The sequence below is a fragment of the Amaranthus tricolor genome, chromosome 3, assembly GCF_026212465.1.
Source record: "Amaranthus tricolor cultivar Red isolate AtriRed21 chromosome 3, ASM2621246v1, whole genome shotgun sequence".
Classification (NCBI taxonomy): Eukaryota; Viridiplantae; Streptophyta; class Magnoliopsida; order Caryophyllales; family Amaranthaceae; genus Amaranthus; species Amaranthus tricolor.
The window spans coordinates 9,541,352-9,558,310 of NC_080049.1; the positions used below are offsets into that span (position 1 = coordinate 9,541,352).

The 16,959-nt window shown below is 34.0% G+C and overlaps 1 protein-coding gene across 1 annotated transcript; it reads right to left on the reverse strand.

The window, feature by feature from the left end:
* LOC130808324 (uncharacterized) lies at nt 1-6,791 on the reverse strand. The gene is made up of 5 exons (XM_057673802.1): nt 4,796-6,791; nt 3,409-4,479; nt 2,794-2,798; nt 1,414-1,771; nt 1-1,152 (listed from the first exon to the last, which is right to left on the reverse strand). Exons 1-5 carry the CDS (start codon nt 6,783-6,785, stop codon nt 80-82), a joined length of 4,497 nt encoding a protein of 1,498 aa, XP_057529785.1. The 5' UTR covers nt 6,786-6,791; the 3' UTR covers nt 1-79.
* Between the last annotated feature and the right edge of the window lie 10,168 nt (nt 6,792-16,959).

Genomic DNA, 16,959 nt, shown 5'->3' on the forward strand with positions numbered 1-16,959 from the left:
TCAGTAGTAGATATGGAACAATAGGCCACATATAATCAAACATAATCATAACTCATAAAAACTCATGATTTAATTTCTCTTAGTATCCGTAGTTAGTGTAGGTAGTAGTTTTATCCTCTGATTTTGGAGCATAAGATGATGGTGCTTCATAACTTGACTGAGGTGTATAGTTTGATGAAGTTTCATAACTTGATTTTGGTGCAGTGTAGGATGGAGTTTCACTACTTAGACTGTAGCTTTCTTCAGTGTAAGTTGGAGCCTTAGAAGCTGATCCAGGTGTGTAAGATGGTGTTGTATCGCATGATGGACTCTCATAACTTGATTTTGGAGTATAGGTTGATGGTGGGACATATGATGAAGGTTCATCGCTTGACTTTGTAGAGTAGGTTGATAGGGTGTATTTTGAAGTCTCATAGTCCGATGTTGAACTATATGAGGATGGAGTGTACTTTGGAGAGTATGAGCTTGGTTTTGGAAAGTAGGTTGATGGGGTGTATCCAGGAGTGTAATTCACATAGCTTGATTTTGGAGATGGAGAATAATCTGGAGTGTAAGTCTCAGAGCTTGATTTTATAGTGTATTTCGGAGATGGAGAATATTCCGGAGTGTAAGCCACATAGCTTGATTTTGGAGTATAAGTTGATGGGGTGTATTTCGGAGATGGAGAATATGTTGGAGTGTAAGTCTCATAGCTTGATTTTGGAGTATAAGTTGATGGGGTATATTTCGGAGATGGGGAATATTTTAGAGTGTATGTCTCATAGCTTGATTTTGGCGTGTAGGTTGATGGGGTGTTTGTTTGGTAATAAGCTGGATAATATTCGCATTTAGCACTTGACTTGTAAGCAAAAATTGGAATAGAGTACAACTCTAAGGTGTATGTTTTTTGGTACTCAGTTATTTGTTTTGAATAAGTTAGGGGAGCTCCGCTCACTCCAAGATGCATATTTGTAGCAACATTGCAAGTGTATGATGGAGAACTTTCAAGATAAACTTTGCAATCTGTTGGTTGTAAACGTTTACCAAGTTGTTCTTGAGTAAATGTAGCCAAGTAATAACCATTCTTATCAGTTTTGGGAGTCAACATTGAAAACTTAGCTGCCTTGTATCCATACCCAGTCTTTGCCTCACATGAAATTTTGGCTATTGCACCTGATTTCAGATTCAGATAAGTTACGATAAATTTAGTGATATAAAATGGTATTGATATGTTTAATTTGAGCATAATTTTAAAACTATTTCAGTGGTTTATTAAAACATGCACTAACACCTTTTTGTGGTACGAATATTGTTGTACGGAAAGATTAAGATTAATAAATATTATGAGTTTAATTTTCTAAATTCAAAATCTTTTGTTGAATCAAAAAAAAACTTTATCAAGCACATATAAAAGTAAATGGAGAAAGAATTTACCTTCAATTGGTTTGAAATCATTGCAAGACTTGCAATATATGACACCTTGTACTCTGTAAACTTTGTATGATTGGGTCTTATGCTTAGGGGAAGGATTGTAAGATGAGGTAGGGGTGTATGAAGAGACATCGTACTTTGGAGATGGACTATAAGTTGTAGATGGGGTGTATGATAGAGTGTCATATTTAGGAGAGTGCTTAGAAGAAGGGTTGTACATTGTGGTTGGGGTATATGATTGGGTGTAATATTTAGGTGAAGGGCTATACGATGAGGTAGGCTTATATAATGGAGTCTCGTATTTAGGAGATGGGCTATATGTTGGGGTTTGAGTGTTAGGAGTCTTGTACGTTTGAGAAGGCTTGTAAATTGTAATTAGTATAGAATTTTTAGGACTTTAATGTATATTATATATATATATATATATATATATATATATATATATATATATATATATATATATATATATATATATAAATGTATACATATATATATATATATACATATATATATATATATACATATATATATATATGTATACATATATATATATATATATATATATATATATATATACATATATATATATATATACATATATATATATATATATATATATATATATATATATATATATATATATATATATATATATATATATATATACATATATATATATATACATATATATATATACATATATATATATATATATATATATATATACATATATATATATATACATATATATATATATACATATATATATATACATATATATATATATATATATATACATATATATATATATATATATATATATATATATATATATATATATATATATATATATATATATATATATATATATATATATATATATATATATATATATATATATATATATATATATATATATATATATATATATATATATATATATATATGTACGTACATAACATTATATTATATATATGATCGAGAGTTTATTATTACAAAGAGATTATTGGTGATTATTTGTGATTATCATTTGATTATTATTGGATTAATCATTGTTATTACATTGTATTATTATTGGATTATTATTAGGATAAAACGAAAAAAGAAAAAAAATAGCAAGTATTTGCTGCGATCATAGGCAAAACCGCAGCAAATAATGCCCACTTATTTGCTGCGATTTTGCCTCTGACTGCAGCAAATACTCCTCCTTATTTTCTGCGGTTTTGTGTTGACCGCAGGAAATAATGCCCTTTTTGCTGCGGTTTTGAACCGCAGCATTTATAGTAGGACATTTGCTGCTATCACTATTGCTTGGGGCCAAAACGCAACAAATAATGGCCATAAAACTGCAGCAAATGAGGTTTTTTCCACTAGTGCTAGTACCTTCCCTGATGATTGAAGGACATATTACCATATTGAATTAATGAAAAACAAGTCATAATCATTTGACATGTTCGAAGAATTCCAATAGGTAGTAGAGTATCAATTCAGTAAGACAATTAAAGCATTAAGAACTTTTTGTTGTGGTGAATAATTGAGCCAATAATTCATTAATCATTTGAAAAATTTTGAAATTATTTCATAATGGGTTCCTCTTGAAACACATAAGTTGAATGGTGTATCTTAAAAGAAAAATAAAATGACATGGTCAAAGCTATATGATCTTTTCGTTGTGGTGAATAATTGAGCCAATAATTCATTAATCACGAGTTGATTTTGTAAAGTTTATTTATTTAATAATTTATCCTTAGGAACCATGTTATTTATTATACCTCTTTAGTGAACTTTCCAGTTTGGCTTAAATTTTGATAAAGATTAATAGATTTGAAGATTTTTCGAACAAAGAGTATTATTTTTTTTCCATGTTGCATAAGAATTAAAAAAAATGTAAATAAAAATTTAAATTTTTTAACCAATTCAGTAGTAGATATGGCACAATAGGCCACATATAATCAAACATAATCATAGCTTATAAAAACTCATGATTTAATTTCTCTTAGTATCCGTAGTTAGTGTAGGTAGTAGTTTTATCCTCTGATTTTGGAGCATAAGATGATGGTGCTTCATAACTTGACTGAGGTGTATAGTTTGATGAAGTTTCATAACTTGACTTTGGTGCAATGTAGGATGGAGTTTCACTACTTAGACTGTACCTTTCTTCAGTGTAAGGTGGAGCCTTAGAAGCTGATCCAGGTGTGTAAGATGGTGTTGTATCGCATGATGGACTCTCATAACTTGATTTTGGAGTATAGGTTGATGGTGAGACATATGATGAAGCTTCATCGCTTGACTTTGTAGAGTAGGTTGATAGGGTGTATTTTGAAGTCTCATAGTCCGATGTTGGTCTGTATGTGGATGGAGTGTACTTTGGAGAGTAGGAGCTTGGTTTTGGAAAGTAGGTTGATGGGGTGTATCCAGGAGTGTAATTCACATAGTTTGATTTTGGAGATGGAGAATAATATGGAGTGTAAGTCTCAGAGCTTGATTTTATAGTGTATTTCGGAGCTGGAGAATATTCTGGAGTGTAAGCCACATAGCTTGATTTTGGAGTATAAGTTGATAGGGTGTATTTCGGAGATGGAGAATATGTTGGAGTGTAAGTCTCATAGCTTGATTTTGGAGTATAAGTTGATGGGGTATATTTCGGAGATGGGGAATATTTTGGAGTGTATGTCTCATAGCTTGATTTTGGCGTGTAGGTTGATGGGGTGTTTCTTTGGTAATAAGCTGGATAATATTCGCATTTAGCACTTGACTTGTAAGCAAAAATTGGAATAGAGTACAACTCTAAGGTGTATGTTTTTTGGTACTCAGTTATTTGTTTTGAATAAGTTAGGGGAGCTCCGCTTACTCCAAGATGCATATTTGTAGCAACATTGCAAGTGTATGATGGAGAACTTTCAAGATAAACTTTGCAATCTGTTGGTTGTAAATGTTTACCAAGTTGTTCTTGAGTAAATGTAGCCAAGTAATAACCATTCTTATCAGTTTTGGGAGTCAACATTGAAAACTTAGCTGCCTTGTATCCATACCCAGTCTTTGCCTCACATGAAATTTTGGCTATTGCACCTGATTTCAGATTCAGACAAGTTACGATAAATTTAGTGATATAAAATGGTATTGATATGTTTAATTTGAGCATAATTTTAAAACTATTTCAGTGGTTTATTAAAACATGCACTAACACCTTTTTGTGGTACGAATATTGTTGTACGGAAAGATTAAGATTAATAAATATTATGAGTTTAATTTTCTCCCTATTCAAAGAAAATAATTTTATCCATAACAAATTAATTTTATCCCTTTCTAAATTCAAAATCTTTTGTTGAATCAAAACAAAATACTTTATTAAGCACATATAAAAGTAAATGGAGAAAGAATTTACCTTCAATTGGTTTGAAATCATTGCAAGACTTGCAATATATGACACCTTGTACACCGTAAACTTTGTATGATTGGGTCTTATGCTTAGGGGATGGATTGTAAGATGAGGTAGGGGTGTATGAAGAGACATCGTACTTTGGAGATGGACTATAAGTTGTAGATGGGGTGTATGATAGAGTGTCATATTTAGGAGAGTGCTTAGAAGAAGGGTTGTACATTGTGGTTGGGGTATATGATTGGGTGTTATATTTAGGTGAAGGGCTATACGATGAGGTAGGCTTATATAATGGAGTCTCGTATTTAAGAGATGGGCTATATGTTGGGGTTTGAGTGTTAGGAGTCTTGTACGTTAGAGAAGGCTTGTAAGTGGACGTTGGGGTGTATGATGTTGCATCATACTTTGGAGAAGGGCTATAAGTTGATGATGGGGTGTATGAAGGAGTCTTATACTTGGGAGAAGGTTTGTAAGTTGCTGACGGGGTGTATGATAGGGTCTCATACTTGGGTGATGGACTATATATCGGGGTAGAAACATATGGAGTCTCATATTCATACTTAAGAGATGGGTTGTAGGATGGAGTATTGTATTTAGGATATGGGCTGTAAGTTGAAGTAGGTGTGTAGGATGTAGTTACATACTTAGGAGATGGACTATAAGTTGAAGTGGGTGTGTAGGATGGAGTTACATACTTGGGAGATGGGCTATAATTAGTACTTGGGGTGTACATAGTTTCATGCTTAGGAGATGGACTATAAATTGGTGTAGGCGTGTATGTTGGAGTTTCATACATAGGATATGGGCTGTAAGTTGGACTTGGGGTATATGATGGGGTTTCGTATTTGGGAGATGGACTGTATGTTGGAGTTTCATATGATTTGGTTTCTGAAGATGGGTTGTAAATTGGAGTAGGGGTGTAAGATGTAGTTTCGTACTTTGGAGATGGACTGTAAGTAGTACTTGGAGTGTATGTTTTAGTGTTGTACTTGGGAGAAGGGCTGTAAGTCACAGTAGTGGTGTCGGATGGAGTCTCATACTTAGGAGAAAGACTATAAGTTTTAGTGGGGGTGTAAGATGGGGTTTCATACTTAGGTGATGGGCTGTAAATTGGACTCGGGGTGTATGATGGTGTTTCATACTTAGGAGATGGGCTATATGTTGTACTTGGGGTATAGGATGGGGTTTCGTACTTAGGAGGTGGGCTGTAATTTGGACTTGACGTGTATGAAGGTGTCTCATACTTAGGAGATGGACTGTAGGTTGGGCTTGGGGTTTCGTACGTAGGAGATGGGCTGTAGGTTGGACTTGGGGTGTACGAAGGAGTTTCGTACTTAGGAGATGGGTTGTAAATCGGACTTGGGGTTTCGTACTTAGGAGATGGGCTGTGGGTTGGACTTGGGGTGTACAAAGGAGTTTCGTACTTAGGAGATGGGTTGTAAATCGGACTTGGGGTTTCGTACTTAGGAGATGGGCTGTAAATCGGACTTGGGGTGTATGATGGGGTGTCATACTTTTGTGTTGGGTTGTAAGGTGGGCTTGATGTGTATGATGAGGTCTTAGTGTCTGGGGTTGGACTGTAGACTGGTGTTGGAGTGTATGATGGAGTTTCATATGAAGGTGGGGAACTGTAAAGAGGACTTTGGGTGTATGCTGGAGTCTCATACTCAGGAGATGGGGATGGGCTGTATGGTGGACTTAGAGTGGTGTATGCTGGAGTGTCATACTCAGGAGATGGAGATGGGCTATATGGTGGACTTAGAGTAGTATAGGACGGAGTTTCATACGCGGGAGAGGGAGATGGACTATAAGGTGGGGTTGAAGTGTATGATGAAGTTTCAGATTCAGGCGAGGGACTATAAACTGGAGTTGATGTGTACGAGAGAGGCTCAATGGTAGAAGGTGGAGTGTAAGAACGAGACACGCTAGCAGATGCAAAAACTAAAGATGACAAAACAAGGAAAGTGGAGAGGGAGAGGATGCGTGGGAGACCCATGTTTGTAGATGGGAACCAAGATGAGGATGGTGTAAGACTAAAAATGTAATGGGCTTATATAATGTTGATTGCCGCTCAAATATTATTGTTGGAATTTGATTTAGTTTGCACGACTGCCGGCTATGAAAATTATTGTTGGAATTGTAGTTAGTGGGCCGCATATATCCACGACGTGTACAAGTGAAATATGAATACTAAGACCTGCTTAGATCGAGACTGCCTGCAATTTTAATTTTTTGAGTTTTAGTTTTTTCTTAAGTATAAAGTTAGTGGAGGAGGTATCATCTTTAATTTCATTTTTCATTAGTTTATTTCGAATGTCACTACAGCAACATTATTTTTGGGTTTTAGTTTTTAGAACTATAATTCACTTATCTTTACCAATTGTAAGGTATAGTAGTGGGGATTTTCGGAGCCTTTAGTATTTTAATATATTTAATTTTAATCCTTTTTAGTCGTAATTGTTGTCACTTATCACCTATCTATACCAATTGTTGTTTTTGTTACCCTTCTTGATTAATAGAATTTGATAAGTCCACAATTAATGCTACCTCCACGTGTTCAACCCTTCTTGATTAATAGAATTTGATTATTGGGAATTTATATAATGTGTTTCGGTAAGAAAACGAGGAAGTGCAGGAGACACTTGAAATACCTAAAATAGAATTGTTATCAAAGTCAACGGTCGACAAACTGGAAGTGAGATGTGACTCTTCCGCAGAAGTGACCTGAAGTCCTGCAACACAACACGTTAGCTTTGCCCGGGGGGTGATCTCCCGGAAAACCCCTCCGACGCTCAAGTCAGATAGGAGATGAGAGATCAATGAATGAACGATAATATGTTGAATGCCAGAATGTATATATCAGGATAATGGTTGTTTATATTTTGGTGCGTTGGTGAAGATTTAGATGAGTAGAGATTTTGGCAGATTTTCGATATGGTCTTTTTAACTTCGGGGGTAAATGGTGATAACAGCCTCTATTTATAAGGACAAAGATGGAGTTACCTCAGAAAAAAGGTGGGAGTTCATTGGTTTTATGGCAGGTGAGGGGAAGGCATGGTTAGTTAATGTGATGAGTGGGTGGGTAGTTATTTTAGCTTTTAAGAGTTTGGTACTTGGTGGTTAAGCAGAGTAGAGGAAATGTCAGAAAAAGCCCCTTGACTAGGCATAAAGGTCATCTGAAAATCAAAGGGTATATAGGTAGTTTCACAGTGATAATTATTAAAAAAATAAACAATGAAATGTTACCATAACATTTAGCCCCACGCATGAAAGATGATGTAAGAGGAACCACCAACAGAATCACAACATCTTCCTTTATGCGGAAAGGATAACGATATTCAAATGTTAACTGTTCAAATCTTGAAGGTGATATTTTCAAAATTGATAACGTCCCGATAATTTCCCGCCACAATACCACGGAAAATGACCACGGAAACGTATGACTCTTACTGGCACAATTTCAATCATCTTGGCCGCAACATCTAGATCATTGTCTCGGAAAAGATCCGAATCACGTACTTAGCCCTAGTTTGGATAGGACCTGCCTAAAGGGGGTCCGAATCACTTTTACCCTACAAGCATGGTAATTGGTAGAACCCAGTTTGTTTTTCCCTCCTCTTTCTGTTCCTTCTGCTTGACCGCGATATTTGTGTGTCCCTATCATCGGATTTTTGGGAACTCGAGTTGGTGGGTTCAATGCTCTCCTTGAGGTTCTTGATTTGATCCACCATGTCAGCCAACACCTGCTCATGGGGGGTAGCGGCATTGGCGCTGACAATGGCGCAAAGTTGCTCAGCGAAAGTGGTAGTGAGATTCTGTGCCAGCATGTCCAGATCACGGCCAGTCACGGCTTGATTGTTGGCCTGACCCGCGGAAGTTTCTATATTTGTGTTGTGCACGATAGCGGTTGTTGTAGGATTCTTCTTGGGAGCCATGGATTTTTGTTCAAGTGCTTAAAACATGGATCCCCACAGACGACGCCAAACTGTTTCGGTAAGGAAACGAGGAAGTGCAGGAGACACTTGAAATACCTAAAATAGAAGTGTTATCAAAGTCAACGGTCGATAAACTGGAAGTGAGATGTGACTTTTCCGCGGAAGAGACCCGAAGTCCTGCAACACAACACGTTAGCCTTGCTTGGGGGGTGATCTCCCGGAAAATCCTTCCGACGCTCAAGTTAGATAGGAGATGAGAGATCCATGAATGAACGATAATAAGTTAAATGTCAGAATGTATATATCAGGATATTGGTTGTTTATATTTTGGTGTGTTGGTGAAGACAATGATGAGTAGAAATTTTGGCAAATTTTCGGTATGGTCTTTTTCACTTCGGAGGGTAAATGGTGATAACAACCTCTATTTATAAGGACAAAGAAGGAGTTACCTCAGAAAAAAGGTGAGACTTCATGCACTAGTGGAAAAAACATCATTTGCTGCGGTTTTTTATATACGCAGCAATAAATAGGAAAAAAGAATAAGAAAAAAAAATAACAACAAATGCTGTGAGTTTTTTGATGCTCGCAGCATATAAGCTATTTTTCACAACAAATGCTGCGGTTTTTGGCCTGCCTGCATCAAACAGTGATTCCCAAAAAATTAAAAACCCGCGTTTTAACGTTCATTTGCTTAAACCCTCATATAAACTATTGTATTCCTAAAACCAACGACTACCTACTGTCTTCTTCTTCTTCAAGTTCTCAAAAATCTCTGCAAAAACCCACGAAAATCTCAGCAAAAATCTCTTTAAGTTCTTCACCACGACTGCTACTGTGTTCTTCTCTTCAATTTCGTTCATCATCTTCCAAACCCCACGACTGCTACTGTACGTGTTTTTCAATAACCACCCATTGCACGAATTTGGAATAAAATGCATTGGGTCAACCCTGTGCAAAATGGCGTAGGCAATATGGAAAACAAGTAGGCCTATGTATCCGCAAGATTTTCATATTGTACGCATGGAACGAGGTTCCAGAGGGTTTGAAGAACTCTCTATGGAATGATACTGTGGTAAGCAACTTTACTATTTTTATTCATTTAGTTTCATTTTAAAATTAATTTAATTGACACTAATAAATATAATTTTTTTTCTTGTAGAATCTTTTTCACATCGAGAGCGATGAGGAGAAGAAGAATGTGTATCTTTTAGCTGTTGCTGAAAGATTCAGAGATTTCAAATCCAAGCTAGTAACTGGCTGGATCACGAAGAAGCGTTCCCGTACGACCAAAAAGGTCAAAACGGGAAACGAAGGTGGAGAGAAAGCACCTTCGAAGATGCCCTACGAAATATGGGGTCACATATCAAAGATGGAATGGGATGCTTTTGTTGCCAAAAGAACAACTCCCATTGAAGTTGTAAGTATTCCATATTATACTATAGCTTTTGATTTGAATTTACTTCTTTTGATTCAATCATTAAACTAATATATGAAATTTGATGTCTATTGATTAATTAGGAAAAGCGTGGTAAAGCTTCTGAATCAGCAAGCAAAAAGAAGTTTTACCATCGCCTTGGCCCAAAAACGTACGATGAGGTCCGAAAAGAGTGGGTAGATGCGGGTTTATACCCCAATCAAAGTCCAGCCACGCCCTCATCTACGACTATCTCCAAATCCGTGAATACTCCAGTTGGAGATCGGGTGCGAGATTGGTATTGCGGACTTCATTACTGAGATACAAGTGGTAAATTTACCATTACTGATCCGGGAACGAAGAAGGTTGCTGATGCTGTGGTGAGTTTTGAATTTATTAAGTATATTCTTGATTTGTTTTGTATTTTTTGGCTTTGATTTACTTATACTAATTGTTATATATGTCACTGTTTATTTAAACAGATGGACTGGAAGGAAAAAGAAGATACGGGGGAGTTCACGCAATGTTGATGCATTGTATATGGTCTTAGGGAAGACCATAGAGGGTGGGTAGTCGAAAAAGGAGGCGTTGTGGGGTTAAAGAAGGCATTCAACAAAGAGTGTGTTGCTACTCAATCCCGAACGATGCCACTTGATGAAGTAGCAACCTTCCGAGCAGAAATTACGAAGGACGTTCTCACCAAAGTGGCACTTGTGTTGCAGAAGATGGGAGCACCCACTGTTGACTTGGCAAACCTAATTTTCGAGGATCAGCAAAGTCAACATGGGGATCCTAACGCTTCGGTCGAGCCAACACTTGAGCCCATTACTCCCGTAGCACCCCAACTCATTAGTACCCCTGAAGGGCAAAATCCCACAACGGAGACCATGAACTCTGTTGCTCAAAATCCGGAGCCAACTCCCAAGCTAGTGGTTCAGGTACATAGTTTTTAAATATATAAGCACTTATTAATTTAAATTGCAACATGTTTTAATATTTTATTATGATGCTTATTATACTAAACAACACAATTTTCAGGAGGCGACTCCTTGTTCTCTTTTGTTGCCTCAGTTAGGTGTTGCTAGTGATGGCGACTTAACTGAGGTTGCATATGGTGTGGCATAGCCAACCAAAGAGGGCCAAACAGTGCATTCGATGTCTGTTATAAGTGGCCACATCAGTGTGACCGTGGAAACTATTCTAAAGGGGTTTGAAAATTTCTCACTCTCAGTTCCAATGCCAGAATGGAGCCTTGAGAAACTATCAGACGCCCTAGGTAGTTTCGTCACATGGCTATGCTTGGGTCCAATTCACTACCATGGTAATAATCATTTGTACCTTATTTATTTTTATTTTTTTAATTGTATATTTACACTAATTTAATTGTATAAATTGAAATAGAAAAAGAGTCCAAAGGGCTCTAGGAGAGAGATCGGTTCCTCATCAAAGGTGTCGACTGGGTCAAATTCGATGGCAATCACTCCAATTTTGACTGATGCGGAGCTAAAAGATCTCTCTCAAGATTGCAAATGGCTGCACACTTGTGCATCTCGCATGCTTGAGGAGACCCAATCGTTCTAACCCTGCAGAAGGAACAATTCTGCTTTGTTGAGAGCCCATTTGTAATTATTAGTCCTAGTGACATTGGGCAATTTTTGAGAGGAGAAATGTTGAATGTAGCTCTTATCCATGTCTACATGAGGTGATGTTCATTTTAATAACCGAATTACTGAAAAAATTGGCTTATTCGTGAGTTTAGTGCGGCTTATGAGGAGCTAAATTCTTGCGAACCTCCAATAAAAATTGGATGGTTTTGTCCTGAGTCAATTTCGGGTACTAAATGCGTAAATGATCCAGATGACGTCAAAGCATACATTGAGACTGCTTTGAATAATTCCCTTGCATCTAAACACACATTCATTATGGCTCCATATGTGGAAGAGTAAGTTTTATTTTTGAAATTGAACTTATCTTTTGATTTTTAAGTTCACATAATCTCTAATTTATTAATTTTAAATTTGCGTTTGTAGTTTGCATTGGATACTCTTGGTCATATGTCCTTTAACGAACACTGTGCACATCTTCGACTCATTACAAAAACCTCAAAGCCGGCCTCGCAACATAAAATTCAAAGCCTTGTTGAATGCGTACGTAATTTTATAAATTTTACCAATTTGATTTAATTAAGTGTTATATATATCTAAATAGTATTACATTAATATTATTACATGCATTGATATATAAATAGTTATATTTTTCTCATGCATTTCAGCACAATGAAGAAACTGCGTGTAGAAATGGGATCTATATCCAGAGCGACATTTCTGAAATGGACAATAGTAAAGGTACACAATACTATTCGATTTTAGGGGTTTTAAGCTTTTTTTGCACTTTCGGGCACAAAGTAGCTCAAACTTGGTTTGTTTTGCACGAAACTTGGCACACAACACTATTTGGTATATGTTATTGTGTTGAAGTGGTTAGAATTGAAAATCATAGTCATATGCTAGAAATTACGTGTTAAGTTGCAATTTTATGGGTTTTTAAGCTTTTTTGGCACTTTCGCGCATAAAGTAGTTCACACTTGGTTTGGTTTGTATGAAACTTGGCACACAACACTATTTGGTATATATTATTTTGTTGAAGTGGTTAGAATTGAAAATCATAGTCATATGCTAGAATTTACGTGTTATGTTGCGATTTTAGGGGTTTTTAAGCTTTTTGGCACTAACATCTATTTTCTCTTAGTGCTTTCGATAAGCTTATAATATCGTTGATTGCGGCCACTACACTCTCATATACATGGATGATATCTTACAATCCGTGAAGAAGGTTGGAGTCGAAAACATAGATGCCGTAAGTATTTGTTACGTTCTTAAATTATAATATATATTATATATTATATATCTTTTATTTTTATATTTTATTATAGGTTTTATACGACAATCCAAGGGAAACACGCCCTTTGAGAGATGGGAAAATGCGCGAATTGAAAGACAAGATTGTATCGCGTATCTTGCTAATTTTTGTTCTTGGTAAATAATATAATTAGTTTAGATTTAGGACTTTAATTTGTATATGTACATATTATTATATATACGATCGAGAGTTTACAAAGAGACTATTGGTGATTATTTGTGATAATTGGTGATTATCATTGGATTATTACATTGTACATTATTGGATTATTTATTAGTATTAAACGAAAAAAGCAATATATATATATATATATATATATATATATATATATATATATATATATATATATATATATATATATATATATATATATATATATATATATATATATATATATATATATATGCTGCGAGCCTCCCTAAAACCGCAACACATAGTTTAAGACTATATGTTGCGGTTTTAATGAGGCCCGCAGCTTATGGTTCACTTTTCTGCTGCGGTTTTAAACCGCAGCATTTAAAATAGGCCTTCTGCTGCCATCACTAATGCTTGGGGCCAAAACCGTAGCATATTATGGCAAAAAATCGCAGCAAATGAGATTTTTTCCACTAGTGATGGGTGCCATGGCAGGGGAGGGGAAGACATGGTTAGTTGATGTGATGAGTGGGTAGTTATTTTAGGGTTTTGGGAGTAGTTTACTTGGTTGTTAAGCAGACTAGACGAAATGTCATAAAAAACCCCTTGACTAGGAATAAAGGTCAACAAAAAGTCAAAGGGTATTTAGGTAGTTTCACATTGATAATTAGTAAATAAATAAACAATTAAATGTTACCATAACATAATGTATTACCAATCTCTTGTTTGGTATGTTAGAAGGAATAAGTTGAGAATTGTGAATATATATTGAAAATAAAATGTCAATTGACAATTTTGTCCCCATTAAATAAAAAAGCATGTGAATTTTTTATAAATAAGGGTACAAATGTCTTTTCAAAAAAAACTCAAAGGGCGTTTGGTATATGAGAATGGGAATTTGAGGATAAGAATGTGGGATTGAGATTGAGATTTGATTATTGGGATTTTTTTATATAATATATTACCAATCCCTTGTTTGGTATGTTAGAAGAAATAAGACAGAAATTGTGGATATATATTGAAAATAAAATATATATTGACAAATTTGCCCCATTAAAAATACAAAAACTAGTGAATTTTTTATAAACAAGGTTATAAATGTCTTTTCAAAATAAAACTCAATTCCCATCCCCTAATACTTGCCCCCCATATGTATTAAGGGGTATTTGGCATATGGAAATTTGGGATGAGAATGGAAATTTAATTCCCAAAAATCATAAAATTTCATATTTGGTAGGTGGGATTGGGATTAAAATTAGGAATTGAAAGTGGGAATTTTAGCTATCAATTCCCAAGGTTTTAGTACCTATGGGGGCAAGTATTAGGCGAAGGGAATTGAGGGGTTGTTTGGCAATTTGATAGGTTGAATTGGGATTAAAATTAGGGATTGAAAATGGGAATTTTGGCCATCAATCACCAAGGTTTAATACTAAACTAAGACGAATAATAATATTTTAATACGACCAATGCTATATTAATACGACTAATAATATACTAACACTACACTACTAAAACTAATAGTAAATTAATACGACAAATACTACACTAATATGACTAGTACTATTACGAATAATACATACTAATAATACACTAAAACGACTAATAATATATTAATACTTCATTAATATAACAAATAATCTATTATAGGTACACTAGTACAACTAATAATATACTAATACGATTATAGCATACTAATACAACTAATATCATACTAATAAACACTAATTAGTTTCTTTCAAAAAATAATAATAATATACTAATAAAATAATTTCAAACTAATATGACTAACAACTATACAAATACTACCAATACTAAACTAATTCTACTAATAAAAAATAAATAATAAATGAAAAAATATTAAATGATAAATAATAGATAATAAATAATAAATAATCAATTCTCACTCTGTTTTCATTTGTTTTTTCTCAACTACTTTTTTTCGTGAATTCCAATGCAAAATTAAAATTTAATAATTTTAATTGTGCGTTTTTAAAAATTTTAAAAGTTGATATTTAAAAAGTATATATTGAAACGAATCTATTAGAATCCCACATGAATATGTTTTCTCATATAGATCGATGAAAAATCATAGTTAAAGTTTGATAATAAAGTTCATAAATTCTATTTGAGAATATCATATGAAAATGGAGGGAGTAATAAATAATTGAGAATCAATAATAAATGATAAATATTTAATAATAAATAATAATTAAGATAAATAATAAATAATAATTAATAATTAGTATTGAATTAGAATGAATAGTTGATTATTTAAATATAAATATATAGATACAAATAACTAATTTATCAAGTAAATTCAAAATTTTACATAAATAACCAAAATTGACCTTTTTCTTATTCTGCAATTTCTTATTGATAGATAATAAAACAATCCATACAGATTTCATAACCAATAAAAAAAAAACTCGTAAATTTTGGGATAAATATACATTTTCTTATTTGTACTACTAATGTATGAATTGAGTCAATTTACAATGATGAGAACGTAAAAACTAACAATAAGCTCTTTGTATTCATATATAATCTATTCTTCATAGCTGCATTGGAAAACTCAGATAAAAAATTATTCACAAATTAGCATATGAGATGGTTTCATCAACAAATGCATGTTATACTAAAGTTTGAATATATTCAATCAACTTGTGTGTCAATTGTGGAATCGTAGTGCAAGTCTTAAATATTTTGGTTTCTCATCCTAAGAGCTATAGAAATATAGTTAAACATTGCTTATTGGGGCGGGGGTATTACTCTTGATCAAGCATTTGCAGCATTGAGAGAGAATGATAAATTTATTGTGAGATGTGAGGAAAGAGAAGAAGAATGGTGTAGAGGTCTTATTTGATGAAGGTTCTTTTTGTTTTTTGGATGGAATATTGAAGGTTCTAATAGAAGAACAACAAAAGAGAAGGATTACTGAGGGAGAATGATTAACAAAAGAGAAGGGCTACCCAAAAAAAGGGTAATAAGTATGTCTACATGAATTTGTAGGAGCAAGAGATATATAATATAATGAAAAAATGAATTCATTTAGTATCCAAAATCGTTCTCCTTTGAATTAGGGGGTATAACTTGGAGCTTCGTAAGTTGACTTAAGAGTATAATATGATGGGAGCTTTATAAAGTGAATTTTGAGCATCATATAGTAGTGTTTAAATTCATTAGTTGGAGTTTAGTTCGCCTCAGTGTAAGACTGAGTCTTTAAAGCCTTGTAAATTGAACAAGGTGTATAGATTGGTAGAGTTTCACATGAAGGAGTCTGATAACTTATTTTTACGTATAGGCTATTGGGAAAATTTGAAAAAAATAAGACAATTAAATAATTTATTTTCCAAAATAAGCGTACGTACATCCAAACATAGGTTTGGCAAGAGTTGCTGTTAGTAACAGCGAAAGAGGAAAAAAAAATTATTAAAACCCCAAAGTCGCTGTTACTAATAGTGACTTTACCATTTTATAATTTTTTTTTATGAACTAAAGTAGCCGTTGTTAATTAGAAAAATAGCCGTTACGAACTTGAAAATAGCCGTTGTAATGATGTTCTATAAATAGCTCCATCATTTCCCATACTTCATTATATCCATTCTACATCATTCTTCTTCTTTTCAATCAATTTTTAAAGGTAACATAAGGTATTATGTTAGTTTTACTCTCAAATTATAAATGTTAATATTACTTTTGAAAGTTCACTTACGTTACTATATTATATGTATTATGTAGATGTCAAAGGAGCATTGTATTGAAGAGTT

Coding starts and splice junctions, on each gene's coding strand:
- LOC130808324 (XM_057673802.1), bottom strand. CDS start 6,785: ATGGGTCTCCCACGCATCCTCTCCCTCTCCACTTTCCTTGTTTTGTCA. Junction 4,480..4,795: donor TGATTTCAAACCAATTGAAG/GTAAATTCTTTC, acceptor ATCTGAAATCAG/GTGCAATAGCCAAAATTTCA. Junction 1,153..1,413: donor TGATTTCAAACCAATTGAAG/GTAAATTCTTTC, acceptor ATCTGAAATCAG/GTGCAATAGCCAAAATTTCA.